We start from the raw sequence: 14,945 nt of genomic DNA, 5'->3' as shown, positions 1-14,945 counted from the left end.
GATGTGGTACTTAAAGCAAGGAGACCAGAAGAGATCACCAAAGGAATGAGTGTTGATAGGGAAGAGGACTAAAGATGGAACTGTTTAACATTCTAATGTTAAAAGATCAGAAGATGAAGAAAAAAAGAACATGTAGAGTCCAAACAAAAATGTCTGCAAGCTAAATTTGGTCCCTGTACTAGACCAGGTGTTAGGAAATTTCACAGAGGTTCATGCCAATAAAAGAACACAGGTAACACCTATTTCAATCAAAAATGCTAAACTAAAAAACAGAAAACCTGGGTTCTAGTCCTGATTTCATGTCCAGGTGAGTGACTTGGACAAATCACTAAACTACCTTGGGTCTCCCTTTCCTGTATAAAAAGAAAGACAGCTAGACCAAATGATGTCCAAGGTTTAGACATTCATGCTTCTAGACATTTCAGGGAGGAAGAAACTGAAGCCCAGAGAGAGTGGATAATAAGTGACTTGCCCAACATCCTGGAATTAGGAAGAAACCACAGGCCAGTGTGTCTTCTTCTATCTTGTTTTAAGTCCTTTGTGTATATTAGAATACCTGCGGAGCTTTTAATAATAGTGATTACTGGGTCCCAAACCTAACGTGTCTCATTTTGTTGATCTGGGTTGGGTCTGGCATTGGTGTTTTTGACACTACTTGGGTAACTGAAAACCCTCTGCTCTACACTAACGAGGCACGGCAGTGTCTCGCTAGTTGCTGTACCTCTCTGCATCTTGACTTGTATTTCCAACATGAAAATGATTCACTCAATTTTAAACCCTTTTATTCAGATGAAGTTTGTTATAGGAGGATAGCTTTCTAGATCTTGTGAAACCAAAGTAGCAAGTATCAGCTTTCTCTGAAGCTTGGTAAAATGGCATGACCATAGCTTTATTGAACTCCATCCTAGAAATGAAATGTTATGGAAAACCATGAATCCATGTTCTAGTGGGGTGGGGGGAGGAAGGAGGGAGGGATTGTTCTCTCTTTCTCCCTATCTTTTTGGAATAAAAATACAAGTTTGTTCCAAAAAATTTTTACTAATTATCAGTGCATTGAGCATAGTACACGAGTATTGTTGCTTTTACTATGTTTATATAGCAGGCAAAGTCATGTCGTCCACCTTGGAAGCCTTAATGCTTTACAGTGGCTTCTCACCAAAGCTTTGCCACTTTGGACACCAACATGAAGAAAAGGTTGCTTGATTAAAACACGCATTCTCCATATGTTGCAACATTTGGCTCTGTGTTTGTGGGTGCATATGTGTCAGGATGCATGTTTGCATGTGTATGTGTGGGGGTATGTGCTTAAAACCGTATTCTAGTGTTCACTTCCTTTGGGGAGCATGTGTCTAGGAGAATAGCCACTTTGGACTAAGACAGGACACAGACATGGACTGTGGAGACACATTATTTACAGTCTTCCCACACACACCTACCACTCTAGTAGTGTCAGTAAAATGATTTCACCATGCATAATGCACCGGTAATTAACGTGGTAAATTTCCTGTGCATGCCTTTTGCTGATTCCATTCTTTTTTTTTTTTTTAAGTGCCCTTTATAACTCTATATCACTTTCTTAGTTTAGGAGCATAAAAATATATTGTGTATTACTTGGTTTGCTCATAAAATTGTCATATTTGATATATTTAAAGATGTAAAGGCCTGGGGGAAAATAACAGAAAAATTCAGGGGAGAAACCAAGCAAGTCCTCTGAAACAATTGTTTTTTTCCTCTGGGTCTTTATAGTTCTACATTCAGATGTGCAGCCCATAATAATGAACACAGGCTTGGAATACACTCTGAGATTGCTCTAGGGCGACCAGAGCTCAAGATAATTGTAATTTTTAAAAATAGGTTTCACCGTTGTTTGGAACCATCTACAATTCAATTTACTTTATCGCACAAGCCATGAATAATGCTATGAAAGAAAATGGACAGGCTAGTGCTGCCAGCCTGGTTCAGCATTCCAGAAACATGCAGTTCTATGGATTCAACCAGTTGATAAGGACAGATTCAAATGGAAATGGAATTGCAGAATATGTAATCCTGGACACCAACTGGAAAGAATGGGAACTGTATAGCACTTACACTGTGGACATGGAAACGGAGCTGCTACGGTTCAGAGGGACCCCCATTCACTTCCCTGGTGGCAGGCCCCCTCAAGCAGATGCAAAATGCTGGTTTGCAGAAGGGAAGATCTGTCAAGGAGGTAAGGAATGGAAAATCACTGATAGTCAATTTGGCTCAGCTTGGGTTACCAGGGAACCTCTTTAAGTGAAGGCACATTTTAATATTGGAACACTCATAGAATCAGTCATTTGTATTCAGGTCAGATAAACATCTTGGCATTCCAGGTAGTCAATTTAAAATAATGAGGACAATGAGAGGTACTTTGTAGCCTCAAATAATCATGCACAATTTAAAAATCTCACCCCACCCCTCCCCCAACTCCTTTTCAAAGGATCGGCACTCCCAAAGAAGTTACTCTAATAGGAGGAAGGCATGAGTCTTCTCCTTGGTCTGTTGTTGACTATGACCTGTGATTGTTTCCACTGCCAGAAAGATTATCTACCCTTTCCCTGATGCATCCAAATCCTGTCAGTCAGGTCCCTCCACAGAAATCCTATTTCTATACCCTCTCCTCTCTGAACTCTCATTGAACTAAAAGTCTGTATCTCACAGCTTAGCACAAAATTGCTTTTCAATTGTTTCTTGTGTATTGATTGTGTCTCCCCCTCCCAAACATACTGCTCCTGGAGGGCATAGCTAATAATTCTTAGCCTCTCCCACCACCCAATACAGTCAGCATCCAATAAATACTTGCACTTTGATTGACTGATGGAACTCCTCTAGCTTGAGGAAGAGTGGAAAGTCCATCAAATCTCTGAGAGCCAGGGGGGAACTTTAGAAGGACCCATATTATTCCTATGTGAGTGTACACCACACTCTTCTAAAACCAAATGCATCTATTTGAAATGGGCTTCAATTTATCTTTTGCTTGAGCATGACACACCCAAATACCTTTTCATTAGCATCATCATCTAGTTCCTTCTGAAATCTTAGTAATCCTCCCAAATGTTTAGGTTTTCTAGAGGCCAATTTACATCTCAATGAAACAGTAATTATCAAAAACAGACTCACCCTTGAAGGACAAGTGCTATTACGTTTTTCATCTATAACTCACGAGGTCTATGGGCTCCCGTGAATTTAAAAGTTCTTTTATTTTATGAAGACAACATAATACTTACCCTTCACAGGTGAGATAACATATTTATTCTCAATAACTCTATTGCCATCCAACTTAAATTAAGGTACTCAAAGTTTTCCATTCGTGGACTTTTTCCTCCAAAGAAACACCCAGGTCAGGCTTAATTCATGTGATTTGTTATTGTCAGAGTGGTGAGTGGTTTTGCTTCAGAACAGTGAAATTGCTTTCTGTGTCCATGAAGTCAACAAGACATACTGTGCTGTAGAAAAATGGAATTAAGTTAGGTAAATGTGGTTTGATTTTAGAGTCACCAGAAAGCATGAGGAGTTGCTTCGTGGTGCCCTTTATTTACAGCCTTTCTGCGATAATGCCATTCTTCCTCTTGTTCTCTACAGACATCGACCCTGCCTTTGCCGTGATGGTCTGTCTCGCTTTGCTTATAGCCCTGTTGTCTATTAATGGACTTGCTTACTTTATAAGGTACATTTTTGTTCTTTTTGTATATGAAAGTACAAGACCATAATGGCTTTGGTAATATTTATTTCCTGGAAGTCATGTTTCAGTACAATTTCCTCATTACATGACCCACTGATTTTCCTTTTTTCCATGGTGATTTACCATCCCTATTGGCCCCATTTAGAGTGAAGTGTTTTCATGGTGCCAAGAATAACTTCCTCAGCTGTGTTGTCAGTGTTGTTGCCTGTGAGGAGATCTAATTCTCAACACTATTGTGAAATAAGAGAATTAGTATTTTAGAGCTGGTTTACTACCTAGCTGTGCTTCCTTTTCCACTGGCAGAGTCTCCTATACCCATCTCCTTCCCCCAAATGTATGGACAAATAGAAAACAGAATTGGGATGTTTTAACCAGCTCTAAGAATTGCTCAGACTTTGGCTGGAATCCAGGAGTTCAGAATAATGGTCCTAACTCCCAGGATCGTAGCAGAGATTCAATAAACCCAAGTAAGTAAAACACCTGGAATAATACCTCACTCATAGTGGATGCTCAGCAAGTGGTCAAGTCTCCCCTCCTTCCCAGGTGCATGGATTCTCCTGCTGATTGTTGGGAGCCCAGAATCCTCACCTTGCCACTCATGCCTTTTGCTCAGGGTGTCACATTCCAGGTTTGTACTGTCCTTCTTCCTTGGACAAAAGCTATCCTAGCAGATCATCAACACCATCATTATCAAGTCTTTGTCTTCCTCCCTGAGATCCCATGATAGGCAAGCAACTACTCTGATGAACTAATTCTGGATCAGGGGTAAATGGTTAAAGATGGCTTCATACATCACTCCTTTCTTATAACCTTCACATTTTAACAGATGAACCCTCCCCATATTAAGATGATTTTGGGAAAGTAAAAAATGAAATCAACCACAACTCTCCCATTTTACCCTTTCCATCCTACTAACCACACCTTTGTTATGTCTTTGCAAGAGTGGTCCTGACAAAAATATGACATGAATTTGGTAGGGAACAGAGTGGAGCTATTTTAGCAGGTTCCAAGAAAAAAAATGTCTAGAGTGTACTAAGAAGCTGTGGAAATTTGGACAAGACACTAAATCTTTCTTGGCCAGAATTTTCTCATTTGTAAAATGAAGAAATTGGATTAAGTGATCTTTAAGAGCCCTTCCAGCTCTGATGTTCTAATGACTCTGTGAAATCCTGGACTGAAACTCTTAACAGGTGTTAACTCTTAGTGTTTAGTATGTTGGCACCACTGTGAAAAACCATTATTCAATCTCCTCATATTAGAAGCTCGATAAAACCATACAGAGTGGTATGTAGCTTTTGAATTGTTAAAACATATTTGATAAAGACATTAGTTCAAAGGAAGTTTTTCTTTTAATTTCTGTGACTGTGAAATATCCCTTCTCAGAACAGAAATTTAATGTATTGAATTTAGCTGCTGCCAAAGACTAAAGGATTGAATTAACATCCTTAGATGCTTAGGGAAAATAAATGCCATCCAATCTAAAAGCTCCTCTCTCTAGGGAGATTTGAAGAGTAATGGGCTCTGGTTACCTAATGCCAAAACATCCCATGGCAAGGTGGAAAATGGAGTCACTCAGTTGCTTATGTTACTTGTCAGTCAACCTCCCACCTTACCCTCCATGACTGGTCTCCCTGGTCTTTCCCATGGAATGAACTGGTTCTTTGGGCTTAGAATAATGAGCTCAATCTGCAATTCTTTGGAAGCAAGAAAAACAAGTCTAAAAACCATGAGGGGTGTTGTTTGGAGCTTGTGGGCTGAAGGGCCAAGAAGACTAGAGTGGAAAATGATTGGAGAGGGACATGATTGGAGAGGGACATGATTGGAGAGGAAAATGAGTTTGAGACAATTGGTACTTCAAGTGGTCACAGAAAACTCAGAGATGGGAGAGAGACACATCATTTGCCAGAGCCACTTGGTCGGTGGTTCTTCAGCTAACAGAGGACAAAAGATGCCCTCTCTTTGCTGCCTTCCTCCCTCTCTCTGCCCACCACGGCTGCAATCAGAAGAGCTGAGCCTCTGATGAGTTTCTGTAATAGATGGTGATTACTTGCAGGAGAGTGACTCTCTGTTCCTTCCCTTTCTGTGTGTTTTGATTGTTTAAGTTTTTTTCTTTTTCAGAAGGAAAGACATGCAAAGAACCCAACCACCCCAAAACAAAGCATTCTTTGAACTTCTCCTTTCTCCCTGCTCTGAACCAGATTGCCTCGCCTTTCTATAAAGCTCTCCAGTGCTTTGTAATACTAATGATGATAATGATAATAATGAGCTCTTCTACTTTCATGGTGCTTCATGCTTTTCAGAGCACTTTCACATACATTATCTCATTTGATTTTCAAAACAACTCTATAAATCGGGTAATGCAGAACTATTATCCTGCTAGACAGATGAAGACACAGGGGCATGAAGAGGTTAAATTATTTAGCTAAGGTCATCTGGCTTATTAATGACAGAATCTGCACTACACCCCAGGTCTGTGGACTGGGAGTCCAGTTCTCTTTCTACTGGAGTGTGCTCTGGAGCATGGTTATTTTTACAGGTGTGCCTGCCTTAAAACAATTCACTACACATATGAAATAGATAAGTTAGGGAGCGATGTTTTACTTTGCCAAAAGATTCATGTGCTCTACCCAAGAATTCACTACAGGGCTCTTTTAATTTTCTCTGCAGGGTAGAAGCTCCCAGAGTGATAAGGGACATATTTGTTGGCAGGCAATTAGAAACACATTAATTGTTTGTTTACAAACCAGTGGAATTGCTGAGAAAAACCACGTTGCTGGTGCTTACAGCTACAGTGACATTGCAGAGTTCTTTAGAGCAACTTGACAAAGCATTTTGATTCAGTGGTTGTTTTCCCCACTCTGGAGCTAGCTTTAAAACATTCCACAGGGTGACCATTAAGGGGTTGCGGAAAAAGCGAAGCCAAACTGTTGCTGTCAGAGCCCCCAAGACAAAACAGAAGAAAACAACCACACAGACTAAATCCAAGGTACCCTCTGGGTCCTTGAGTTGCCAGGTCAGCTCAACTGAGATGACCTACCTGGATGTGTGGGTAAGGCATCATAAACTCTTATGTGTCTAGTAATTGATTTGTAGGAAATAATTACATTTGCTGCAAATTAATGGGCATGTTTGAAGAGAATCAGGTTTAAACTGTGTCTGTGTAATGCTCAGACAAGAGACCAGTTCAGTAAAAGAGAAAAAAAACCCAGTCAGCCCACTTGTTTGGAATCATGTAGACAAAGCAACCAACTGATTGCATTTTTCCACTTTTCAACCTGTTGCTTTGGCAACGCATAGATGCAACTTTGCAAGACAAGTGGTCTTGTGGGCAGAAATCTGGGCCCACAGCCAGGGACCAAGGACTTGAGTGAGTCCCAGTGCTGCCTCAGGCTAGGGGATCTCACAATTTGCCTAATTTTGTTTTGTTTCTTTAATGTGTTTTTGCGTCTATAAAATGGAGATGAATGATTCTTGGATTGGGTATTATTAGGATATATACTATGGCATATGAGAAAGGGTATTGGGCTCCATACAAGTATTACGAGGTATTGTTTTGAATGTGCTCTTGATGAGGGATCACCATTTTATTAGTCTGACCTACCATCTCCATGCAGCATCCTCACCCTCCCCTTTTGATGCCTTTTCAATACCATTTTCATTTCTCTCTTTCGCTCTTTGTAACTCCGCAAGTTGTGAGAAACAGGGTTGCAGTTTCTCTTTCCTGTGGGTAGTAAGGGAGAGATCTACGTGTGGTTATTCTCTCCATGATCTTGTATATTTCTAAAATTTCTATCATGGGGCAAATTTATCCTGGGTTTTCAAAAAAATATTCAGCCCCCTCTGACCCTCTGATTTTATGCTTATTTCAGGCGTCGTATAAATAAAATCCAGTTGATTAAAGGACCCAACAGAATTCTACTGACTTTGGAGGATGTGACATTTATCAATCCCCACTTTGGCAGTAAGGTAAGGAGCATCCCTTTCTCTTGATGCACTAATGTGGTATCCACAAGCCACAAATGACTATGGAGCCCTGAACGTGTGGCTAGTCTGAATTGAGATGTGCTATAAGAGGATTTAGAAGAGTTAGTACAAAAACCTGTGAAATATCTCATTAAATGAAAAGCATATATTAATTACACATCAGAATAATACTTTGGGATATATTGGGTTAAATAAAGCATATCATTAAAATTAATCTCACCCGTTTTGTTTTACTTTTTTTAAGTTTATTTTATTTATTATGAAAAACAGAGAAAGTGTGAGTGGGGGAGGGGAAGAGAGAGAGGAGAGAGCGAGAATATTAAGCAGGCTCTGCACCATCAGCACTGAGCCCTACACAGGGCTCGAACCTACGAACCATGAGATCATGACCTGAGCTGAAGTTGGATGCTTAACCAATTGAGCCACCCAGGTGCCCCACGTTGCCATGTTTTTAAATGTGACTACTGGAAAGCTTAAAATTATATATGTGGCTCAGGTTACATTTCTACTGGATAGTGCTATCTTAGAACAGTTTTGTGGAAGTGATGCAGTGCACTTTGACCAATAGTGTAGTTTTGATTTCGTATAGCCCTTCTTTGTATATCTGAGCTCAACATTTGGTTGCTAGTTCCTCAAGGGCAGAGGTACATGTTTTCTTAATGTTCATCCATAGCACCCGACATATATGCTGATAGTATAATAGGTACTTGTAAAAGTCTGGTGAATGAATCAACTAGCAAAAGACAATGGAGAATCGTGGAGGGTTCTGTTATGTTCAGGATTGTGTTCTAACTAGCCCTCTTCACTGAATGTCCATTACTATGTTCTGGCCCTGGGCTAGGCTTTGTGAGAGATGGCACGTGGTCCCTGCCTTCAAAGAAATTACTGTTAAGTGAGAGACAAATTATACCTCACAAGAGAGTTGATAGCTGCCATATTGCACAAAAAGACACTAGAAATATGGCAAACTTCAGAGGAGACATATCAATGGATGAAGGTTGTTTTAGAGACCAGCTTTGGTGCTGGATCTTCAACAAGGATGGATAGGACTTGTCTAAGTCACAGGTCACAAATGGGTAACCAGTTTTGTTTGACCCTTATAGTCATAAACAATAGTAGCCAGTATCTTGATATTGTGGGATTAGGAATAAAAATCTGGATTTCTGGGTGTTTTTTAAATGCTTATTTATTTTTGAGAAGGGGGGTGGTAGGAGCAGAGAGAGAGAGGGAGAGCAGATCTGAAGCAGACTCCAGGCTCCAAGCTGTCAGCACAGAGCTGGATGCAGGACTTGAACTCACAAACCGTGAGATCATGATCTGAGCCGAAATCAGACACTCAACTGACTGAGCCTCCGAGGCGCCCCTGGGTGGTTTTAAAGGTTGGAAGATATGTTAACCTTGGGTATCATTGTGACAATTAGCTGGAACTCAGTAGTAGTTGCCCTTTTTCTTTTCTTTTTTTTTTTTTTAATTTTTTTTTTCAACGTTTATTTATTTTTGGGACAGAGAGAGACAGAGCATGAACGGGGGAGGGGCAGAGAGAGAGGGAGACACAGAATCAGAAACAGGCTCCAGGTTCTGAGCCATCAGCCCAGAGCCCGACGTGGGGCTCGAACTCACGGACCGCGAGATTGTGACCTGGCTGAAGTCGGACGCTTAACCGACTGCGCCACCCAGGCGCCCCAATAGTTGCCCTTTTTCAATAGAAGATGTATCAGACATTAAATTGATAAGAACAGATACTACACTTGACCTTAGCCAAAAGGCCCAGTGACCTTTTTGGAAGAAGCATGCTCTCTGCAGCTTGTCACAGTTCCCATCACTGTCTATGATCTTCTACTCAGCCTATTTCATCAATTTATAGTTACCTTCCTGGCCCCTGTAGGCATCCTAGGCAGAGAAAACAGCATCAACCAAAGCTTGGAAAAAGAGAATGTGTAGGGAAGAATTTTGTGAACTATATCTAGTGATGGTAGAGTATGCCTCTTTGTGCCCAGTCTATGTGGCTAAAATGAAGACATTAGTTTTCTTAAATTCTAGTATTGTGGTAGCAGGATGTGAGGAGAGAATGTGAACACATCATATTGGCCCCATGTGCTATTTATTAACTTTAGCTAAACCAGTGTACCAGATAAGAGAATAATTATTTCTGTGACCAAACTGATCATTTGCCTAAATGTGACACTGAAGGGTGTGCTCTAACTAGTTGGCTGTGTAGCTGGGATCAGATGAAACATTCAGCTGTTTAGTTTAATTCTCAATTACAACCCTAACTCTTACTTGTTTAAATCATCCAATTTTTTTGTAAGGTTGATATCATGTTCCTGGAAATGTATTACTGAAAGCCAACATTATCACTGTGGCTGAAAGCTACATTCCATCCTCATGTCATAAAAATGCATTGATGTTAGTCTCTATTTTTGAAGCCACCAGAGGACCCTGGGACTCATGACACTCAAATTTGTCTGGATGTGCCATTCTCAATATGCCTTGTATGAAATTTCCCACCTTAATTAGAAAGGGTAGATGCCAAAAGTGCCAGTTCTGAAGCAATCCCAATAGATAGCTCCATACTAAGGAAACAAGTATTCAATTCTAAGACAAAATATTTTGTCCAGAAGTGGGGAATCAGTAATAAAAGCAGATGATGAGAAGTCATTGTTCAAATGTAGCCAATGTACCAAAGTTATGGTCAAAATCAATAAACCTATTTTTAAAATTCCTCCTTCTTTGGTGGTATCCATGTCAGAATGACAGTTCATGTCAATTGCCTACATGTTTTGGCTTTCAAGTGTTAGAACAACAAACACAAATCAATTTTGGGCTGAATTAGCCTCCTCTTTGTATAGGCCTTTCAGTAGTCCAGCAAAGTCTATAAAACCTCCACTTGTGCCTTCTCTCTTTCCTACTGAGACACAAACCATATTTGGGTTTCATGCCGATTCTCACAAAATCACCATAATTAACAGAATAGTACTACCTTCAGATGAACAAAATGCTTAAGTTTTAAAAATTTTGTTCATTATGATAGATCTTTTCTTTCTACTTGTGCATAAATTTTGATATAATGAGAGTAAAAAAACCCCACACCCAATCATCACCACTTTTCACCATATGAGTGAGAAAAATGAATAGCAACAGGGGTTGATAGCCTCATAGGGAATGCTTCTTCTTCTTTTTTTTAAGAGATTCTTTTTTAAAAAGTTTTATTTATTTACTTTGAGAGAGAAAAAGCACAAGTGGGGGAGGGCAGAGAGAGAGAGGGAGAAAGAAAGAATCTCAACAAGGTTCTGCACTGTCAGCACAGACCCTGAGGAGGGGTTTGAACCCAGGAACCAAGAGATTATGACCTGAACTGAAGTCGGATGCTTGACTGACTGAGCCACCCAGGCACTCTGGGAATGCTTCTTTTATTTTACACTATTTTGGTCCAAGTGGAAAAGGATGGCATTATCCTAGAACACAGCTCTTGGCCTCCAGATCCCTTTTGGCATTTGGCTTGTATCAGAGTTTCTGGTGGGAAAAGGTAGGGGAAGCATACATTTTCCTTAATTGCTGTGTAGTCACAAACTTGCAGCTGGCTGTGTCTAATCAGTCACAAAGCCAAGCCAAGAATTCCATCCAAATGGAATGTCTGAAAGTGTAAACTCTTGGTGAATATAAAATTAATTCAGTCTAGAAAAATTGGCAGGTCAGTAGAAGTCAGGTCAGGAAAGGAAGTTTTTAGAAGAAAGTAAAGCTGAAGCCCAAATGTATGTGGATTTTGGCAGATACTCTTGCTTTCTCCTTTGCTCCTTCATGGAGAGGTCTACGTCTCAATATACAGATCTAGGTGCTCCTGCTGAGATATGAAAATAAAGAATGAAAGAGAAGTAGATTCCTCCCTGGCCTTGCTCTGTTGAGGAGAGTTCAGGTCTATGCAAGGGTTATGTGAAGAGTCAAGTTTTACATCTTGTCTAAATCGCAAGCTGTTGGGATTTCAACACATTAGGGGCTGGGTATAGTTTGCTATTACCTTGGACCTTTGTGATAGTCCCATCTTGATAGAACTAACTTAAACCAGGGCTAAATCAACCAGCGATCTTCAGTTAATCAAAGACCATTAGGAGCAGAGTATGTGAAAGTACTTAAGATTAATTTGTATTGGCAAGCAAGAGTGTTAGATGTGAAGCACGATGTGTTAGAAAAAAACACAAGATCAGGAATTATAACATCACATTCTTCTTCCAGTCCCTATATCCCTCACTAGGTCTCTGTTTCCTCGCAGAATGAGGGTATTAGAGTTGGAGGTGGTCACTAGCCTAGACAATACCAAATATAACTGCTATCTCTGAATTGCTGTCATTCTAAGGAAGGCACATTTGGACACATGGAGAAAAGGAGGAACCTGTTGATTTATTATTTCTTCATGTGAAATAAGTCTGCTGGTTTAGGTGAGGACAAAGATGTTCAATTTTAAAGGTTAACACAGATTGCAGATAACTCTTCCTCATGTCATTCGACTGTGTACTTCCTAGTCCTCTCTTACCAGACTTATGTGGACAAGTTAACAAATCAAGGAATAATGAATCTGGTCTCTTTAGGCATCAGACTTATAAATCATGGGCAGATGATCTACTCACTCTCTACCATCTTATTGCCTTCTGGGATACCTTCTGCCATTAATCTTGCCTGTACAAAGAAGGATGCCATTAAAGATGGTATAGCAAAAAGAGCCAGGCCTGAGAGCCAGAAGGATGGGATTATGTCCTAGTTTTGCTACTGATTTTTTTTCAAAATGTGAGATGTTTATCTTCTTCTTATTTTTGTCTATAAAATGAGGGTCCCAGATTAAATTGTGTCTGCCACTCTTTCTTGTCCCCTAAATCTATGATTCTAATCCTCTCTAGGAGATGGAAGTGCCTGTAAACATTTACCTTTCTTTTGTGGTATATGGAGGTGAACATGGTAGCAATCCTAGCCAAAAAAAATTTGTGTGGGGGATAGGAAAAATTAATCTTATGTTTACAGAGTTCAACTCATATAGTTACTTTCTGAGGAATAAAAAAGAAAAGGAAATGCCAGATAAGCACAGTATCTATACCATAGCTTAATGTTTTGTCCTAAATCATATAACCTTTTTTTCCTACTCCTTTCACAGAGAGGAAGTCGTGCCAGTGTAAGCTTCCAGGTCACCTCAGAAGTCCAAAGTGGGTGGTCCCCAAGGCTCTCCTTTTCTTCAGGGAGTCTAACTCCAGCTACCTATGAAAACTCCAACATAGCAATTTATGAGGTAGGATATCCAAGAGCTATCTAATCTGCTGCCTTCTTTGGTTTTAAAATGAGACAGTGATTTACGACTTAGTCTTTGGGTGAAAATATTGAGGCTTTTGGTAAGTCTTTCCAGTGTTTGGTTTGTTATCCACTTTTGGACTTGTTTGGCTTACATTTTGGACAACGATTTTCCTCAGCAACTAATCTAGTTACTTATATAGCTTCATCAATCTTTCAAGTCCATCTATTTACTGTGCGTGTGAAAAAATGGTGGATTTAAATACTTAACCATGTCACTCATTCTAGGAGATATGGGTGTAATAATAGAAGAAATAGCTTCCTCGGTCAATGGTTTGCAATGGAGTGTCTAGAAACATGTTTGTGTAGAGTTTTGGGCAAACCCTACACTTCAAATTCTAGTTGTTCTTCTGATGCCTGTCATCTTTGGCTATTACTGAAATCTTTTAAAAATCATTTATTGGGGCGCCTGGGTGGTGCAGTCGGTTAAGCGTCCGGCTTCAGCCAGGTCACGATCTCGCGGTCCGGGAGTTCGAGCCCCGCGTCAGGCTCTGGGCTGATGGCTCAGAGCCTGGAGCCTGTTTCCAATTCTGTGTCTCCCTCTCTCTCTGCCCCTCCCCCATTCATGCTCTGTCTCTCTCTGTCCCAAAAATAAATAAACGTTAAAAAAAATCATTTATTTATTTCTTTTTCTCAGCCTGTGCTGCCTTCTGGAGTAATGAGTTACCTTCTGTTGTGTGAAATGGAAATCTTTTTTGAAAATTTTCACTTAAGTTTCTGTCTTTCAAGCTTTAAGAGGCCACCCCTGACCCCTTGTTCTAAGATACTGGAATTTGGCAACCAGAACATATCTTGCATCAGTTGGAGAGATGAACTGTTTCTTCTCAGCAGGAAAGAGTTAAGCAGGGGGTAAAAGGGAAACTAGTCCCTCCTAAGTGATGCCTTCCCAGTGTGGTTTCCTTGTTTTGTTTGAAGATACTCCCAAAAGCAGCAAACACTTTCAACTTCAATAGTAATTACAAAGAAAGTCCAAAACAGGACAGAATTAGTTTTTAGATAGTCCAACATATTGAAATTTCCAAGTGAGTGCTCCCCTCCATTGGCTAAATAATTGACAGAGGCCTAAAACACCAAGATCGGCATGATGTATATTTGCTCAGTGTACCTGAGTACTTTGACTTAAATTTGTAGCAGGAATCCTCTGGATCTGGCCTTGAAGCTAATTTCAAGAGGAGATTTGCTTCAGATGTAAGCTTGCGGTATTATGGAATTGACGGCTCTACTCTCTCAAAGACCAAAACCAAGATAATTACATAGATTTAAAAAAATGTTTATTTATTTTGAGAGAGAAAAAGAGAGAGAGAAAGAGAAAGAGAGAGGCAGAGAGAGGGAGAGGGAGAATACCAAGTAGGCTCCATGCTGTCAGTGCAGAGCCTGATGCCGGGCTCAATCTCATAAACCATGAGACCATGACCTGAGCCAAAATCAAGAGTCAGATGCCTAACTGACTGAGCCATCCAGGCACCCCTACATAGCTTTTGAATGTCAAATTCAGTGAGCTGATGGCTTTATGAAGATATTGACACCTCTAACATTCTGAAATAATGCTCAATAATCTAAAGTGGTATCTAGGTTTTTCATCTGTAAAATGAGGGATGGAACTAAATTCTTAATCTTGGCTACTCATTAGAATCTCCATGTGAAACTGAAAAATGTACCTGTGCCTAGGCTTCATCTTTAGTGACTCTGATTCTATGGGGTAAGCTCAGGCATTGGTATATTTTTCTTTCTTTCTAAAACTCTTTAATGTTTACTTTTGAGAGAGAGAGAGAGAGAGTGCAAGCAGGGGAGGGGCGGAGAGAAAGAGGGAAACACAGAATCCAAAGCAGGCTCCAGGCTCTGAGCTGTCAACACAAAGTCTTATGTGGGGCTTGAACTCACAAGCCATGAGATCATGACCTAAGCAGAAGTTGGAAGCTTAACCAAC

General features: G+C 40.2%; 1 protein-coding gene and 1 pseudogene across 1 annotated transcript in view; one reads left to right on the top strand and one right to left on the bottom strand.

Moving 5' to 3' along the window:
* The window catches only part of GUCY2F (guanylate cyclase 2F, retinal), an 89,732-nt gene that overhangs the window by 23,290 nt on the left and 51,497 nt on the right, over positions 1 to 14,945 (top strand). The window contains exons 3-6 of the mRNA XM_047844265.1: positions 1,855 to 2,209; positions 3,604 to 3,688; positions 7,573 to 7,669; positions 12,828 to 12,959. Coding sequence (XP_047700221.1) covers positions 1,855 to 2,209; positions 3,604 to 3,688; positions 7,573 to 7,669; positions 12,828 to 12,959 — 669 coding nt within the window. The remainder of the gene's footprint in view (positions 1 to 1,854; positions 2,210 to 3,603; positions 3,689 to 7,572; positions 7,670 to 12,827; positions 12,960 to 14,945) is intronic.
* LOC125158053 (uncharacterized) lies at positions 9,372 to 9,466 on the bottom strand (annotated as a pseudogene).

Source organism: Prionailurus viverrinus, chromosome X (assembly GCF_022837055.1).
Source record: "Prionailurus viverrinus isolate Anna chromosome X, UM_Priviv_1.0, whole genome shotgun sequence".
In the NCBI taxonomy this organism is placed as follows: domain Eukaryota; kingdom Metazoa; phylum Chordata; class Mammalia; order Carnivora; family Felidae; genus Prionailurus; species Prionailurus viverrinus.
This window is presented reverse-complemented; position numbering and strand designations above follow the sequence as displayed.